Consider the following 17,056-nt stretch of genomic DNA (forward strand, 5'->3'; position numbering starts at 1 on the left):
CGGCATCTCAGAGTAGAACGGTGAAAGTCGATGATCAAAGCACGCCCGAGCTCTTCATTCCAAAGAACATTTTCTTGCCTCAGGTCGTCATGTATTATCCCGAGAGATTTGATCTCCTTGTTCGACTTGTGAATCTCGCGGCAAAGCTGTTGCGTCAGCTCCATCGTCGCAGTACACTCACCCCCCCCAACCCATGACGAGCATGTGGCGAATTCGTGCGCCATGAAGAAAATATATTTTTGCCAAGTCAATGGTACCCAAGAAAACCGGCACAGCAGATCCTTGGGCCTGGTGGAGCACTCGATACACCTCCGCTTCGCGAGAAACTTCTTTCCACAACCCCGCAGTGGTGCCTTTCCCGATAACCGTGTAGCCGTATTTCATACAGGTCAATTTAAATGGAGCGCCGTATGAGCCGCAATCACCAAAAGATATGCAACGGTCCATGTCTTCGTCCAGCTGGTTCTTCAATGAGAGCATCAACTCCTCGGCCGATATTGGATGCTGAGTCGGATCGGCCTGGCCTCGGCGATGATGATCCACGTTTGGACACAGCTCATCCAAATAATTTTTGGTCCGCAAGCCAAGCAAGCACCGCTGAGTGCAGAATTGCGCGGCGCGGCGCTGGGAATAATCGTCTTGGCCCTGCCCTGCCCTATGCTGACGGCCTGATCGCCGAGTGGACGGTGAAGAGGTGACCTGACTGATCCTCCGCTTATGGCCGGCTGCTTGATTGGTGTCGGAGCCGGAGGATCCAGGTGACTTCGACCGCGGTCGAACCTCCGAAGGCGCACAGCTCGTCTGAGATCGCGTAGGAATTCGACGGCTCTCCGAGGGCGCTGGTAACGGAGATGACGATGGCAGTGAATAGGATGAGCCAGTATCTGGACTCGGAAATTCGGGGTTGGTGCTATCGGAGTGAGGAATTTGCTGCAATTCTTGTCCTGGGATTTGTGAGCGCGTGCGGTCGAAGCTTGTTTCCCATTTGTGAAGAAATGGGTACGCTCGATTTCTCCATTCTTGCCCTCGGGGAGATGAACGAAACGCCATCAAACAAAGACACAGTACCCTCGCAACAGAAGATCTCCATAGGAGGGAAGCCATATCACTTTCTGGAGTCATTTCGCTGTGAGGATCACAGAGAAAGTAGTAGAGCGTGCTGGGCCGGTCGAGCGGAACACGGAGCAGAACGCGGGTAAGCCCGTTTGTCAGATATGAATATTCAAGTCCTTCTTCAATCATCACATGGTATTCCTGAGAAATGGCGGAGCAGACGAGTCGTTCCGCCTTGTGTCTCACCTTTTCTTCATGGTCAGTTGATGTTTTATTGGCTCGGACCATATCCTTCCAGAGGTCCATTGGTCGAAGTCCCATGCGTATGATTGCAGAAGACAGCTTGTGAGGCGGCTTGTACTCGACAGTCGTCAGAATGGTGGTCGAGGCACCGTCGACACGGTTGATGCAGAACTGGTCAGGCCGCGGTTGACTTGTACAGGGTAGCTCGTTTGCTTCAACCTCCGCGGCTTCATCTTCGTTCAGGGAATTCTTATGATTGCTGAACTGGATTCCGTCTCCAAGCTGGAACTCCTCACGAGCGGCTGGCAGTTTGCAAAGCTCGGCTATAATATCATGAACATGTTCTTCAACGCCAAATCGCTCGTAGGCCTCCAGTTGTTGCTCGCTGCTCAATGGGCTGCGAGCAAATCGACGGCCAAGCCCTTCTATCTCAGCTAGAGACGAAAATTGGCGAGCCGGCGGTTCCCGCTCCGGGCAAAGATGTTGGCACACGGACTTGTAGACTTCCGAAAGCTGTTTTGGACAGTCGGTCCAGTGTTCCAATCGAGCCGGGCAGTATTTTCCTTTGGGGAGAGGTATTTTTCCAGTTGTTGAACGAGATGGTGAATCAACTCTCAATGATCGGGAGAGAAGGACATGGCAGTGCTGAATGAGCTCGGTAAAGGTGGTCTGTCGGGTGCGTTCTTCTGCCTGTCGCCTCCCTTCTGCTTCCTTTTGCTCGCGTTCTTCTGCCTGTCGCCTCCCTTCTGCTTCCTTTTGCTCGCGCTCTTCTGCCTGCCTCTCGCGCTCTTCTGCCCGCCTCCGTCCCTCTTCCGCCTGCAGATAGAGAGTTTGATAGTCCGGAATATTAGAATTGGCCATGTATTTGTAAATAAACTGATAAAAACGGGTTCCTAAGACAGTTATGACACGCTAGGTCCCGGTCGGCGGTTTGGTACTGTTGACGCACGTCAGCTGATCCCGGCTCCCGGCAATAGTATTCACCCGAAACTCACATGACCTGCCGACAACTTCATGTGGCTTACTAGTTCCTGGGATCTTCAAAATTCGAAATTACAGAAGATTCGCGACACAGGAGGAAAATTTCTCGATCCGAGGATTTCATTGGCGCGATGGTCGTCTTGAATGGCCGAGCACGTGGCCTGCCACCGCGCACTGAATTTGGATGCGATCGATCAGGGCTTGCTGAAGAACTGAGTTTTGTGCTCTTATTGTCTTGGCGCTTTGCTCCGTGAATACGATATGACGCTGCAAATTCCATCGTAATTTTCGTAATCTCCAAGTATCCAGCTGAAAGCTCCCAGGAGCCAGTGCACATCTGTTTCCGATGGATCATTTGACCAAACTATACTTGCCGCCAGACTGACGAATAGCTACTTTATTCACCTAGCTAAGCGCATTATCATGCAATTTATAGATGGTCTACTTTCGCGCATTCCAACTGCGCATGAGACCCCAACGGTCTTCTTCCGGGCGTCAAATTCCGACGGCCTTGGTCCTTATAGGGCCACAGATGCCACCTCAAGTCGCTATTGTCAGCGGGTCACACCGGTAGAAGCTGTAGAGCAAATGCATTCAGGTGTTTGTTCATAGTATCTCTTCATGCACGCCGTCGAGTCCGTTACAATTTTCGTCCGCCGTGTGCACTGATGTGGTTATGCGTCAACTCATCCAGTCCATGAATACCGCATCATCGCCTCCAAATAGGGCTTCTACTTAGAACCATCTCATTATTGCTGAGATGGACGTCTGCAGAAATGGATCCCGAGTGCTAAGTAGTCAAAGCCTGCCTGGATCCAAGCCGAGTTACTGAGCTTACTGTCTTTCAAACAACATTAGGCCAGATGCGTTTCGCTCTATGTCTCTCACCGTAATGTGGTCGGTCTTCGGTTTGTGGTTGGTCTTCTACTGACGGTCGACATGCTCGTGCACATGGTGATTGTAGCAAGTCTAGTTTCATTTTGAACTTGCCCTTGAGAGCTTGCACGGTCAGCATCGGAGCACGCGAGTCAATATTTCTACAAGAAAGAAAAAGCAAAAGCAAAATTAGTTCAACTGGCGGCTCCAGCTTACATTCAATTTATTGCTATCGACACAGAGTCAGCGAGAAATTTTAATAAGGTGGTTCAAGTGGTGCTGGCGTGCAAAAATGGACAGAGTTGGATTTCAAAAGCGTCAGAGAGGTACGACCATGAAGCTCATGTAAAGGTCAAAGATTGACTGCATGGCAGGGATACAAATAACAGATGACCATTTTGATGGGTTCGTAACATCTGGCTTGCTTGGTCTGCCTGGCTTGCCAGCCGATCATGGCCGGTGTTGGACCCAAGAGATCTTTGATAGCTTGGAGACTCTCTGTTCACACAAAAGTCGGTCACATTCCCTTTGGCAACAGTGGTAAGCTTGACTCGGGTCGTACAACAGCGCCCCTTATATCCCCGTCACTCGAGTCGAATACGATGCGAACGATCTTGTCGGCTCGAGCTCCCCTATACTGTTGCGATTGCAAGCTATCTGTCCCTTCCTCATGACTGTTGTAGTTCAGAGCTATAAATTGACTTATTATCTCAAAAGGATACGTGAGCCTATATATACAATGATGAGCCAAGTTGATTGGAAATCAACTTGCTCGTTTGCATGGACACTTCGGAGCTAATTCCGACGGTGCGGCTTGGTTCCTGATCTGCACCGGCCTCATATCATAACAAGCGTGTTTACACGAACACGTATTATTGCAATGGTTCGTTTGCAAATAAGCAAAAATTACTTTGTCTAGGTTGAGGTCATGAAACTTAACACCTTTAAAAAAAAAAGACGTGAAAGAAGTTGAATTCGATCAGAAGCCCAAGATTCCGAGACCCTGTCATCCTTTCCTAAGCACCCCCAAAGACTAAAAGGCTTTGGACATCGACTCCGCCATACCCGCGTTGGCGCAATAATTCCCGGCCGCGGTGAACAGGGAACTCAGCCACAACCAAGATGCTGACATCCTTAGCACCGACGTTAGCCTTATCTAACAAATCTAGCACCGCACAAAGCGTCTTCCCCGTAGCAAGCACATCGTCCACCACCACCACTGAGGCACCGCTGGGAATCAAATTCCGTTCCATCTCGATCCTATTTCCTTCTATGTCGTTGGATGTCGAAGATGAGATGTGCGACGTAGACTTGAAGACGGAAACGGTGGGTGGGGGGAGTTTTCCGGCTTCGCGAATCAGCGCCAAGGGTAAATCGACCCGCAATGCCAGCGCCGACGCATAGACAAAGCCACCGGCCTCGCAACACACCACCACATCGGTTCTAGTCCATTCACCGGAAAAGTGAGCCTGTAGCAGAGATGTGCACAGGTTCAGTCCACCCGGTTGTTGGTAGGCCTCGCCAAAACCCGCCCACCGCCCAAACCCGCCCGCGAAAACCCAGCCCATGGGCCGGGTTGGGTCTTAGTCAGCAAACCCATGGGCGGGTTGTCATCCGGGAAACCCAACCCAAGACCCAAATGGGTACCCGCGATTACCCAAAAAAGCAAAAAAAGCTGACTGATCATTTTACACTAAGTTATGCAGTAATTTTCGATTATCTAATTGTTTCGATGGCGTAACTACTAGCTTCTAGCTGTGAATATTTGGAAAGGAACATGAAGGGCTTGAAGAAATCAAATTGGCTAATTATAAAGACTAGTATACCTCGTAACCTCGCAGTCTGCTGGAGGGCATTGTTACCCGACCAGAAGATCTCTTCTGGCTTCTATCACTCAATTGCATGATTGGAGGCGGAAGTAAATCTGCTTCGTCGTAATCAACCACGTCTTCCTCCACACTCTCTTCTTCTTGTTCAGGTTCGTGAATATGTCTGTGTATAGAGCTCCGGCCGGTCTCTACCACCGTACACTCCACTTGGTATGTCTCCTCTGGCTCAGAGTTACCCTCGAGATTCTCGCTCTCTTCAATCTCCTCATTGTCGCTGATCGGCTCTGCATCCTCTTCGATTGCCTTCAACGCTTCATCCTCTTCAAGTGCCTCTTGGCTCTCGCTCTCCAACGGTTTCTCCAGACGAATCAATTGCTGTCCCTCTAGTGTGAGCTTTTCTGAGCACATGTACATCATCAAGTCTTGAATGGTCCCTTCGTGAAGAGACCCTCGGCGATAATGACAAATGTCTCGTGCGCTATTGAAGAGCCTTTCTACACCCGCGCCGGTGGCAGGGACTGAAAGCAAGTCTCGTGCGAGCCTAGACAGCACTGGGAATTCGCGCTCGTGTTCTTTCCAATAAAGTCGCGGCGACACAGGGACATTGGCTATTCGAGGTCAGTCAGTTGTTCCAGTGTGTTGTACTGATTGCTCGTGCCTTCGCGAAGATACTGGTCCACTTCGTCATACTCTACTCCTTCATGGAAAATCGATGCACCAGGTGGCTCGAGTAGCCGATCAAGCTCTGTGCTATGCGAATTGGAAGATCGCTGGACCGTACGGAATAGCAACTCGGGGTTCTGCTGCTGATACTGTGTGAAAGATGCTCTCAAATATTCACAGTACCTTTTTGACGTATCTTCATGGCAAGTTGAGTACTCTCGAGCATCAAAAGCACTCAGTTTATACTGAGGAGCAAGTAATGTTCCAGTGCCATAGAGAAAACCGTGGTCGCGGTAGGTTTTTTCGTAGTACTCTTTCAGCTTCTGCCTCGCCACAAGCAACGCGCCATACATGTCTTTCTTCCAGGGTGTTGTCTTTCTCTTCAATCTTCGATTCGACCGTTCGATATGCTCCAGTAGTTTCCTATACACAAGGAACACACTATGGATTGTGACGTCTCTGGTCTTCATCAGAGCCATGGTGAACTGAAAAAACGGTTTGGTCAAATGAACGAGGTAGTCAATTTGCCTCCATTCAACGTCGGTAACCTTGAGCTGCGAGTATTCATGATCGCAGCAGTATTTGTCGATTACATTTCTCAGCCGGCGTGCTCGGCGAAGCATCAAAAAAGGTTGAATTCCAGCGTGTCTGAACGTCATGTAACGGAAAAAGCCGAGTACCACCTGATTGGAGGCATAAAAAAGCATCACGCCGTTGTGGGCTTGCGTTGACAAAGATCGCAAAGGATCGAATCTAATGCTGTCAGTGCTCTGAGTATATTGAAAAAGTGAATATCTTGGCTCACCTTTGTCAGTGTATGAGCCACGTCTCCATAGTTGATCGAATCCTTCAACCCGTGGGCTTGGGTGTCGGACCAAAAGGCTCTGACTTCTTTATTCTTAGGTGCTGCCCTGATATGTCCCAGTAGCTGTTTCAGGCAAAGCTGGATCACATGAGCCATGCAGGGAACCCGGACTATTGATTCCCTGGAGCTAATAGCTCCGATAGAGAGCAGTCTCTCTTGCAAGGCGCGTATCATGGTGTCGTTGTTGGTAGCGTTGTCTGTAGTAACGCTAAAAATACGATCGAGAAGTTTTCGTTCCTCCAGTAACCGGTGCAAAACATCACTAAGGTTGTTGCCTGTATGAGGACCGTGCAACGGCTCAAAGCCGAGGAGCATTTCCCTATAGTTCCAATCTTTGTCGATGAAATAAACCGTGATTGCCATGAATGCCTGCTGAAATGGACTGGTCCAACAATCTAAAGCGAGGGAAACCTTGGCATCTTCAGGCAGATCTTGTAACTGTAACTCTTGCTGGCAATTGACTGCATCCCGGAGCCGTCTCCGCAGGGTCTTCGCTGACGGGAGTTCCAATTCTCCGGGACCAGAATATAAAAGGCTGAGTAGCCTCTGAAACACCGGGTTCTCCACCGTCTGGAAAGGCAAACGAAGACACGTAATTGTCTTCAATATCTGCTCCTCGATTTGAAATGTTGTCACTCTGTGGACACTGGGTGAGTCTCTCGTGAAATGGTTCTGCAAAGAATCCGAAATCAATGACTGATTAAATCCCTTTTTCTTCCCTTTACGACAAGTATTAGACTTTTTGTGTCTACTCATGGCGCTTGTCCCATTCCCTTTATACTGTGGATGATCAAGCACAGTGAGACAAGCCTGGCAGATGACTCGAGGACGCCCAGAATCAATATCAGCCACCTGGTCAAAGTGTTTCCACACATCAGCGTGACGCGATCCGGTGGACCATTTGATCTGGGATTGGCCTTCTCCGTTCAGCTTTTGGCCGTACTCTGTTTCCTTCCACCATTCAAGAAACTCTGTCTCTAGATGCGACTCGTACGCAATCCATTTCTTTCTGTGCTGAGGTCCCACACGTCGGAGTGTCGCTGGAGGTCTTCGAGTAGTTATGTCGTAGGTTTTGCGGGGTCCTGTCAAAGGCTGCGGTCCATCTTAGTATACATGTAGGTAGCGCCGCAACACTCAGAGGCTAGTGGAAGGGACCATTTTCTTACGGAGGATTGAATGTCAGAATCCAAGAAGCCGTCAGATGACGGCTCAATGGAGAGCAGTGGACTGAAAGGCCGATGTATTGATCGCGATGATGAGGAAGAAGACGCCATACTGAAGTAAAAGGCCACTGGTATTGGAAGAAGGGGGGATTTTTTTTCATCTTGAGTACTTGATTGTGGATTTTGTTCCAGTCGCGTCGTGCGTTTGGATCTATCTATTCCTGAGTCGCGTAAAACCCGCGGGTACCCAAAACCCAACCCAACCCAACCCAACCCGCCCGGAGATGAATACGACTTTGGGAGGACACTGAGAAGGTCCAAATCACTGATTTTAAATGATCGAACTAAGGATAATATTTTTGAGCTCACTCGAAAGATTCTCAATTGATGAATTTACATAAAATCATCAATGTGGCCTGTAATCCCTTCAGATGTGTAAAGCAGGGCGATGGGGGCAGTGATCTACTTGTAGAGAATATATATTTCCAGGTCGATGGCGTTCATTGTTTCAGTGTAATATCCACTCAAAAGCGTGACAGAAATAAATGACCAAAATTACACTAGATGACTAATCAAGTTTATCCACGATTTATGCATGTTTTTGGGTATTTTGGGCAACCCGCGGGTACCCGCCAAGAGCCCATGGGCGGGTTCATCAAAGCCAAAACCCGCGGTGGGTTGCCCATGGGCGGGTAAGGAAATTGAAAACCCAACCCAAACCCGCGTTTGGCGAGGTCTAGTCAGAACGCAGCATCGCTAATTTCCTATTCTCATTCGCTGTGAAGGATGATCAATTACGCTGAGTGGAATTCAGTCGTGCCGACCGGCGAAGCGGTGCAGAGGTAGACAGGTCTCGCGGTAGATGAGCCCCTGCCACTCTGGCTGAGCGACGGGGCCCACTCTGCTCGACTGACACCCGTGGGGATCCCATTGATCGCTGAGGCAGTTGACTCTGACTAGGTTCGTTTGGTGCTGAATGTCCGACGGTGACAGGCTCTCTATCGGTTGATGGTTCGCTTGCTGAGGGGACTCGGACTGGACGAATCAAGGCGTCCAGACTTCCTTCATTTCGACTGCATTCATCAGCACTCCGACATTGCAGAACTGAGATCATCCGTACTTACCACACACAGCATGACGTGCCAAAGCCTGTACGTCACTTCTCCAACCACTCTTCCGCGCAGCAAAGATGGGCCTACGCTCGGCACTGACCGCAAAGCAGGATCACGCGTTCGGTTGCTTGTTCCTCGTCCTCGGCCAAACAAAACACACAGTGAATGTCGCCGACATCTTCACTCAAGCTGAGATTCTGCAGCGACAAGTTCTGGACACCGGCCCAGATATTAGTGACCGAGGTCAGGATAGCGGGGTCGAGCCGACGAAACGTGCCATGATACACTGTTGGTCCGCAGCATTTCGGCAGTCACAAAGGGATTGATTGATTGCACTGGTCCAGCGCTAGTCGACAGGGGCACCGGCGGGTCTTGTCGGAGCCCGTGAGAGAGTGACCGGTCAGTGTGGTCTGATTCTGCCAGGCGTCTCCTGGAGGCTGACGACGTCTGACGCTGGCGCGGATGCACAGTGGATGGAGTGGCAACTCTAGACTCATGAGGCACTCACGCCTGGTTGCGGACGGCTGCTTCATACCACTGCTGGCCAACTTGTTCGGCCTGCCGCTGCCGGTGCCATCTCGCGCAGAGGAATTCTCTGGCAATAGCGCAAAGCTTGGATTGCAAAGTTGAAATGTCGAACGGCTCTCTGGCGAGAATGTTCAATTTTTGGTGGCCTATCTTGGTGTCTTTAAGTTTGATCGAGTTTTTGCACAAAGCGCCTTTCTTCGTCATTCCGCAACAGAAGCCAGGACTGCCATTGGGGCTGACTTCTATCTCACAAACAAGAAAAGGATTCCAAGGCAGCATGGTAGACATTGAGGTGGTGGTCAAAGGTAGAACCTGCTTCGTATGAGAGTTGGTGTTAGGAATTTCTGCGCCGTTCCCTCGCCAGCTTTATATGCCATCGCCGTAGGCTCCTTGCCTACATGTCTGCGTGGCTGCTGGCATGGAATACTTCTTTGAAACGTCGATGCGTCGACGAATGCATCAGAATGCAGTGTGTGCTAGTATAGGCCGATCAGTGGCCTGCGAGAAGAGATATTATTCCAGATCACTGCTGCCCAGTTCAGCTACAGTTGTGGCTGTGGATTGCGATGAGCATGCATTGGCAGAAGGATTGGCAAGTTTTGTTGGTAGCATAGTCGGCAAAATTGAGAGTTGCATCCCAAAAGTCCGAAGTGCATGCAGGTTGTGATTCGCCTCAACGCTTATGGCGATAGATGCGTTAAGTGGTACTAAGACAGATTCTGTCTCCTGGGGCCCTTCACACGCCACCAGGAACAACTTTGGTGTTCCCAGGAGCTAGACTCTAGAGATTCTCCACAAACATTGTGGGCAAGGCTTTGATGCTCCCGTGTGATTGCTACGCACCTCCCAACGGAGCCACAGGCTACGCTCCTAGCGGACCATGGGATTTAGCCGAGGCGAGTATATAAAGGCCTCCCATGTTCTCACATCTCTCACATCACCCTCGCCTACGCTTCATTTGCTTCTAGCTCCAATCCGCTGTCCAATTATGGTCTGTTTCAATTCATTCTTACCGGGCTTACCGATGAGCTAATACATTATAGCCGAACATCAGAGACCTGCCCAACGAGCTTTTGCTGTGGATTGTGTCGCATTTGGATGGTAGTGCGATGTTCGCCCTTGCAAAATCGTGCAAAGACCTTGATTTTAGACTCCAGCCCAGCATCTGGAGATATAACATCAAATTCCAGAACAGCAATCTATTGCACCTGGCCGTCAAAGACGACAATGCTGATCTTGCGGCGCTTTTGCTCTAGCACAATGCCAACATCAATGCCTTTTACCGAGGGAAAACACCGTTGATGAGGGCGTTTCAATACTCTTCCGCTGCAATGCGTGAGCTGCTGCTCAATCGTCGAGAGCTAGACATCAACATTCATAATCAAGCGCGCGAAACCGCGCTGTGGTATGCCATTCACTATGGAAATTACTCCATGGTCAACAGACTTTTAGAACACCCCAAAGTCAGAGTGGACATCAAACACAAACACGGCCGAACGGCGCTCCACCTAGCGGTTTTCGCTGGAAGTATAGGGTTCGTACATCTTCTGCTGTCAAGAGGTAGCAACCCTGATCTACAGGATGATTCAGGCGACTCGCCGTGGGCCTGGGCACGCCAGTTCAATAGACCCGTGATGAAAATGATTCTTTCCAAAGACCCTGACTCCGATTTATTACTTGGAAGTCAATCATCACGGGATAGTGCGCTACCGCTGCATCAAGCAGTAGCTCATGGTTCTGTAGCCGTTGTCCAGCGGTTTCTCAGGCGAAAGCACCTGGCCCTAGACAGCCAGGATCGGAAAGGCTACACGCCGCTCCACCTTGCCGTTCAAAGCAATCGCCTTGAAATTGTTGATTTGCTCCTGAGGCATCCGCGGGCCAACGTGAACTGCACAGACAAAGATGGAAATACGCTGCTTTGGCTGTCTACCTACTGCTCTTACTATGAGATAACCGAAAGGTTGTTGGCCGAGAAAGATATCGATGTTAATCTTATTGGGGGCCGTGGGAGATTCGAAATGCCGTCTACATCTCTACACCACGCCGCCACGAGATTGGATAACGTGCTTCTACTACGACTGCTTGCGGTGCCAGAGATTGACCCGAACCTCTGTGTTGCAGGTCACTCTCCAATCTCCATTGCCGCATCCCGCGGGTGCGTGAGCGCGGTTGCTTGTCTACTGAGTAAGGGGAGCGTGGAGATCAATGGAAGGGGCTTCATAGATCCGCCAATCTGCCAAGCGGCTGCACGCGGCCATCACGGTGTGGTCAGGCTATTAGTGCAAGAAGGCACACGTCTGAACATCAATGAAAACACGATCGCATCTCACGACACTGCCCTCTGCCCTCTGCCTTGCTGCCCGTCGTGGTGACTTGGAGATGGTCCAGACACTATTGCTTCATAATCAAATTGACGTCAACCTTCGGAATGAATATTTCGAGGATCCATTGATGTTGGCAGTCAAGGATGGTCATTCCTCGATTGTTAATGCTCTTTTGGCAAACACCGGACTCAAAAGCTTCAGTTTGAAGAGATCGCTTGAGCTAGCAAGAGACGACTGCATCCAGAGGGCTATTCAGAATAGAATAGAAGCCGACAACTCTCGTCCAACATTGTTAAGGCGGTCTCCGAGGATGAAGTTTGGTGGTTTGTACAGTTAGCGACATCCACACCTGTCGTGATGCAATACCAGAAGGCTGTTCTCGGCATCAGTCTCGGAATTAATTATGTGTATCTCCCCGCTGAACAGGTTTATTCACAGTAATGCCACGTTCAGCTTCAACGAAGTCTGGCTGTTTTATACCATCCAATCCATCGAAATTGCACTTGCAAACTATCATGAGGTATTTCCCACAAGTTTTTGTCTCAAGGCTTCGTCTGTTGCCCATTTCCACATTAAATTGAGTAACTCGTGGTGAACAGCAGGTGAGATCGAGCGTCAACAGTTGAGGTAACCGTTGAGGTAACCGTTCACTGACTCTTTTGAAGGCGGTCGAACTCAGGGCTGGCAATGACAGCAGCTCAGTGTCATTGCCGGCTATAAAAGACCCTCGAGTACAATGTCTCTTGCATTTCATTCCAAAGGCCACGATGGACCATCCGACTTCACCTTCCCCGAGTGACCGACCGGCCAAGAGACAGCGTCGAGTTTCCCACGACGCAGAATATGAGAACAAGGCGCAAAGCCACATACAGCATTCTTCAGATGGTGCAACCAACAAAGCTGAGGTTAGTCAGGCCCTCTTCGATAGCAAACGAACGAGATCATTAATACTGCATAGGTTCCAGTGCGCACACGCGGTTCCCTTACGGCGGAGTTCATGAAACTTCTTCACTACAACGATGCCCTGGCTACACCAGCCCTCAAACTGCTGGACCTGTACTTTTGCCTGTGGGAATGCTACGTCGTCAAATCTGTCGAGAAGATACGACTCGAGGAAGAGCAGCGACGGCTTCAAGAGTCAAATGAGTGGCTAGCAAGCGACAGCGACATCCTTCTACAGCTCTGCAATGAGCAAGCATTGATACTGTGGGATCGAAAGCAAGCAGTTCGAGCACTTTGTAATGGCGTGGTTTCATCCTTGCAAGCGAGCGATACTCAAGCCTGTCATGTTGATGGGCCTTGATGAGACCTCGGCGTTGTCGAGCGCTCGCGGGCGATAACGACACCTGAATAGTTATGCTATCCACTGCGTTCTATCCCAAATATCATCCCTGTTTTATAACCGCCGGTGAATTTCTGTTGGGTTTGGTGACGGGTTGTCAACGTTTCACGGCTGTTGATAAACCAAGCGTTTGGTTTTCAACAAGTTAGCATCTGGATATCAAGTCCTCCTAATCTGCCATAAACTTGCGTTATCAATAAATAAATTCCCTGCCTACCCTGCGGCATTCTACCCCTCCCAACCCTCGTCAAATTATACTTTCTACACTTCTGTAATATTCCACCAGCCTTCGACGGCGAGTCTTGAACAAGAATGCACGAATCGAAGAAGAATGGTCTGTACTCTTTGTTTCAGTGGTTGCCTTGTGCTAAAATTGGTAGACCGTGATTTGGATTTCGACATTCACGCCATCTGGCAAGATTCTTCTGGCATACCGATGCCGCCCCCTGTCTCGCCACCGACCCCGGTAAGGCTCGACAGATTTCCTCGGATGAAGTTGAGCCTGCAGGATATGAGAATCAAGGTTCTTCCGTGATCGAATGCTTTTTGCACCCCACTTACGACAAGCTGTCGGCCTTCAAGTGGATGGGTCCAGATCCTCTGTCCATGTCTACTCGGGCTAGCGACATGTTCTTCTACATGTCAGCGTTCGCTTTCCCTATAGAAGTGCACTGGTTAGAGTTTCGACTAGTGCGATTTGACCGGAAATCTGGCGAGAGTACAGGAGAGCATCTGTTCTTCCTACCCCGGGTTGAAACGGCCCTGAGGAATCTCTGTCGGGTACGCGAACAGTTGCTAGACACGATCTCCCGGCAACAACTTGGCGCAACAGGCATTAGCTTCCGTCTGTCCCTTTGGCCTCGCATGGAACCCCTACAATACTCGAGTCACTCGACATTTTCTCCGCTAGCTTAGCTATTCGCGACAGTATCCCTTGATCCGAGGTTTTTTGTACATAACATATCGGGCAACTACATCTGAGATTGGTCCAGAAGACGCGGAATTGTTCGCCAACGCTCGACAATAAGCATAAATTAGATCGGAAGCTATTCCATGTCCTAATATTTGTGAATATTCAATCTTCAAGAATAGAAGCTGCTTTCCAATCGGTAACTCTCTTTAATATTGCCAAGTAAACTGTAGTTTTTCTATGCTGACAAAATAGGGCATGTCAGCCCTGAGAGACAGTCCTTCACCTTCCTCTTGCATTGTCCGGTAACCCTGCCAGATTGAGCCTGGAAGGGTGATTCCAGTCATCAAGTACGCTAGTCAGTCGTTCCCGAGATGATTTCAGTGCCTGCTCAAAAAAACGCAACCGGGATAGCTGCTTGTCGTGGCGAACCTGAAGATTATCTCTCTCTTTTCTCAGGTGCGCACCAGCTTCCTTCAAAACAAGGTCGTTCTGCTCCAGCTTCTGGACATCGATGTTTTTGGACACGCATGACTCCCATAGGCGTCGATAGAGCCCAACAAGTCGAGCTGCTGGAAAGGCGAACTTGGGATCGTCGCGCTCGAGGTCTGCTAGCACCTTCAGAATATGTTGGAAGGGCTCGGTCGCCAGGGTGTGTCTTGTTTCTGCTTCCTGCTGCGAAGTGGAGGGCTGCAATGGTCAGCAAAAGCATTTGAAGCCAAATCGTTTCACTTACCAATGGCACATGGTCAGAATTTTCCTGTGATTTGTCTTTCTCATCAAGGATGGGCAATTCACTGGGCTGCTGATCTCCTTCTTTTTCCTGGTGTGGCGAGCTGTTCGGGGCATCCATTTTGTCCACAGGAAAAAGTCACGGGTCTGGTTAATACAATTCCCATCGATCCTTAGTTTCTCTTATAGACTATATGGACGCAGATGTTTATGGACTGGGTTTACAATTACCACAACGGTCAGTCGAAGGAGTCAAATTCTGACTGGAGTCGTTCCACATTTCAGTGAGCTGCTGACAGTGTGTTCAGCAAAAGGTATATCAGTTGGGGAAACTGATCAAGCCTCACGATGTTGAAGGCCAGAGATCAACGCCTGTTGAGGATATACATTTCAATCAGACACCTCTTTCCCCTTCGTTGAACGCCTCAGAAATCCGACATATTTTCTTTTTATTGAAGTTTTTTCATGGTCACAAGTTCGAAAATTGAGTGTTGACAACGTTGGGTTAAGCTTCAACGGGTTGACGAGTCGAGCACATCCCACTGTGACCTCGCTTTCCGCAGTCTGGTCGGATAGACTCCACGCTAAAGCGAGGTTAGGAAAAAGTTCCATGATTTCGAGTATGGAATTGTAGGCACTTTTCGGTGGATTGAGTCACTCACAGGTGAGGTACCAGAACAAGAAACATGAGCCGGTCATTGATATGCCACAAAGCCTCACTTCAAGAGGGCGTGAAGGATTCACCAGTGAGCCAACGTTTCGTGACCGACTCAACATCCTGTTCCTCAACACGACTCTTGCTCGTCGCTCTCACTGAGAATCTAAAGGCAAAAGATGTCGCTGCAAATAGTTGCGGTTAAAAGAAGACGTGGGTTTCAACAGGCCTCAATTACGACAGGCGTCCTTCAATACTGCCTGCCCAGCTTGTAACTGACAGAAGCCGAGAAGCCTATAAATACGTCCTCTACCCCCGGCAGTTTGCTCTACAATTCAATCACTTGACTACGCAAAGTCGAGCAGGCATGTGTCTGAGTCACTTGATAAGTTCTCTCCTTTGACCCAGAATTGTATTTCCTCTGTACTGATATTTATAGGATACATCGAGGATTAACAAGCTAGACAGTGCCTGCGAGAGATGTCTTCCCAGCAGATCCACTGTGCCAACCAGCCAGCCGACCAAGGAGATAAGACTTTGGCTGGCGGTCCAAGTGCCTATGCGAAGATGTCTCTCCGCCCGCAGCAGTAGACTGAGCTGATCTACTGTACAGCCCCTGTGTATATCCCCGAGGCGAAAGCGCGAATACCCCCGTCGCAGATATGTGAATCTCAGTCTGACCCGTCTGGAATTCTACTGATCCCGAAGACGATGCGATTCCAATAGAACCGACATTCGACCACAATGTACGAGCGCAAGGACCACAGCTCTTTGCCGTCTCTTTGCCCTTAATCTAGGCCACCAGAGTATGTGAGTCATGGATTATGTCGCGAATCTCCAAGCTAATGAATGACAGTGAAACCATTCACATCGCACCAAAAGGCGCCGAGGATACAGCATCCACATTAGTGATCGCACAAAGCCATGACCTACACACTGACCCCGGCCCTGTCGCTTCAAACCACGCGGCATACACTAGGCGAAGAAGGAACGGGCTAGTAACAGGTGCGGACATCCAATTGCGAGCTTCGCTACATAGAAGCTTGAGACATCCATTCTTCCTGATATGTGAGTGATTTATCGCTGTTGTTGTTCAGAGGTATGAACTGACTTGTTGTTTTACAGATATACATGAGCCTATATATACAAGAATGAGCGATTTCCAATCAACTTGGTCGTCCGTATAGACACCTCGGAGTTAATTCCGACGGACAGTGCGGCTTGGTTCCTGAGCTGCACCAGTTTCATATCACAACAATCGCGTCCTCTGCTGCGCAATATGATTTATTGTGGGAGTTTTTGTGCTCCAAAATACCAAGATCATTACTGATTTTCATCCCATTGTACATAGGAGCAGCCCATCGCCACTCTGAAAAATACCTGTTGGGAGTTCTATCGCGGCATCGGAGATAAGACCAAGGCGTCACTACGACGCGTGATCCATCCCGTCTTCTGCCCCAACCTCACCGCCCTCACACCATGAACGGCAGAGTGTATGAACCTCTCGCCGTCCCCATCGCGAGGTCTTATCCCATTGCGACTGTACAACTTCCTGTCACAGGTATTTTGTCACGCGCCTTTGGCTCTCAGAAGTTGCCCGGTGCACCCAGCGCGCCTGGTTCAAAGCGACATCCGGAGAGTGCGACGAATTGGATACAGTACTACATCATGTCAACATAGCATGAATGGTGACTGCATTGATGAAGACAATTGTAAGTGATCTCGTCGGTAAGATATGACCACGGAGCTAATTGATCGTTTCGTCTCAAGCGAACGTTCT

General features: G+C 49.6%; 2 protein-coding genes across 2 annotated transcripts; both read right to left on the reverse strand.

Moving 5' to 3' along the window:
- Positions 1 to 177: 177 nt before the first annotated feature.
- On the reverse strand, positions 178 to 2,157 carry N7506_003255 (uncharacterized protein; the record flags this gene model as incomplete). Its single annotated transcript, XM_056952550.1, has 1 exon — positions 178 to 2,157. The coding sequence occupies one exon, from the start codon at positions 2,155 to 2,157 to the stop codon at positions 178 to 180; it is 1,980 nt and encodes a 659-aa protein (XP_056814242.1).
- A 2,012-nt stretch (positions 2,158 to 4,169) lies between these two features.
- Positions 4,170 to 4,406, reverse strand: N7506_003256 (uncharacterized protein; the record flags this gene model as incomplete). The annotated part of the gene is made up of 1 exon (XM_056952551.1): positions 4,170 to 4,406. The coding sequence occupies one exon, from the start codon at positions 4,404 to 4,406 to the stop codon at positions 4,170 to 4,172; it is 237 nt and encodes a 78-aa protein (XP_056814243.1).
- Positions 4,407 to 17,056: the final 12,650 nt, after the last annotated feature.

Source organism: Penicillium brevicompactum (assembly GCF_028827555.1).
Source record: "Penicillium brevicompactum strain IBT 35665 chromosome Unknown utg000002l_segment0_segment0, whole genome shotgun sequence".
Lineage (NCBI taxonomy): Eukaryota > Fungi > Ascomycota > Eurotiomycetes > Eurotiales > Aspergillaceae > Penicillium > Penicillium brevicompactum.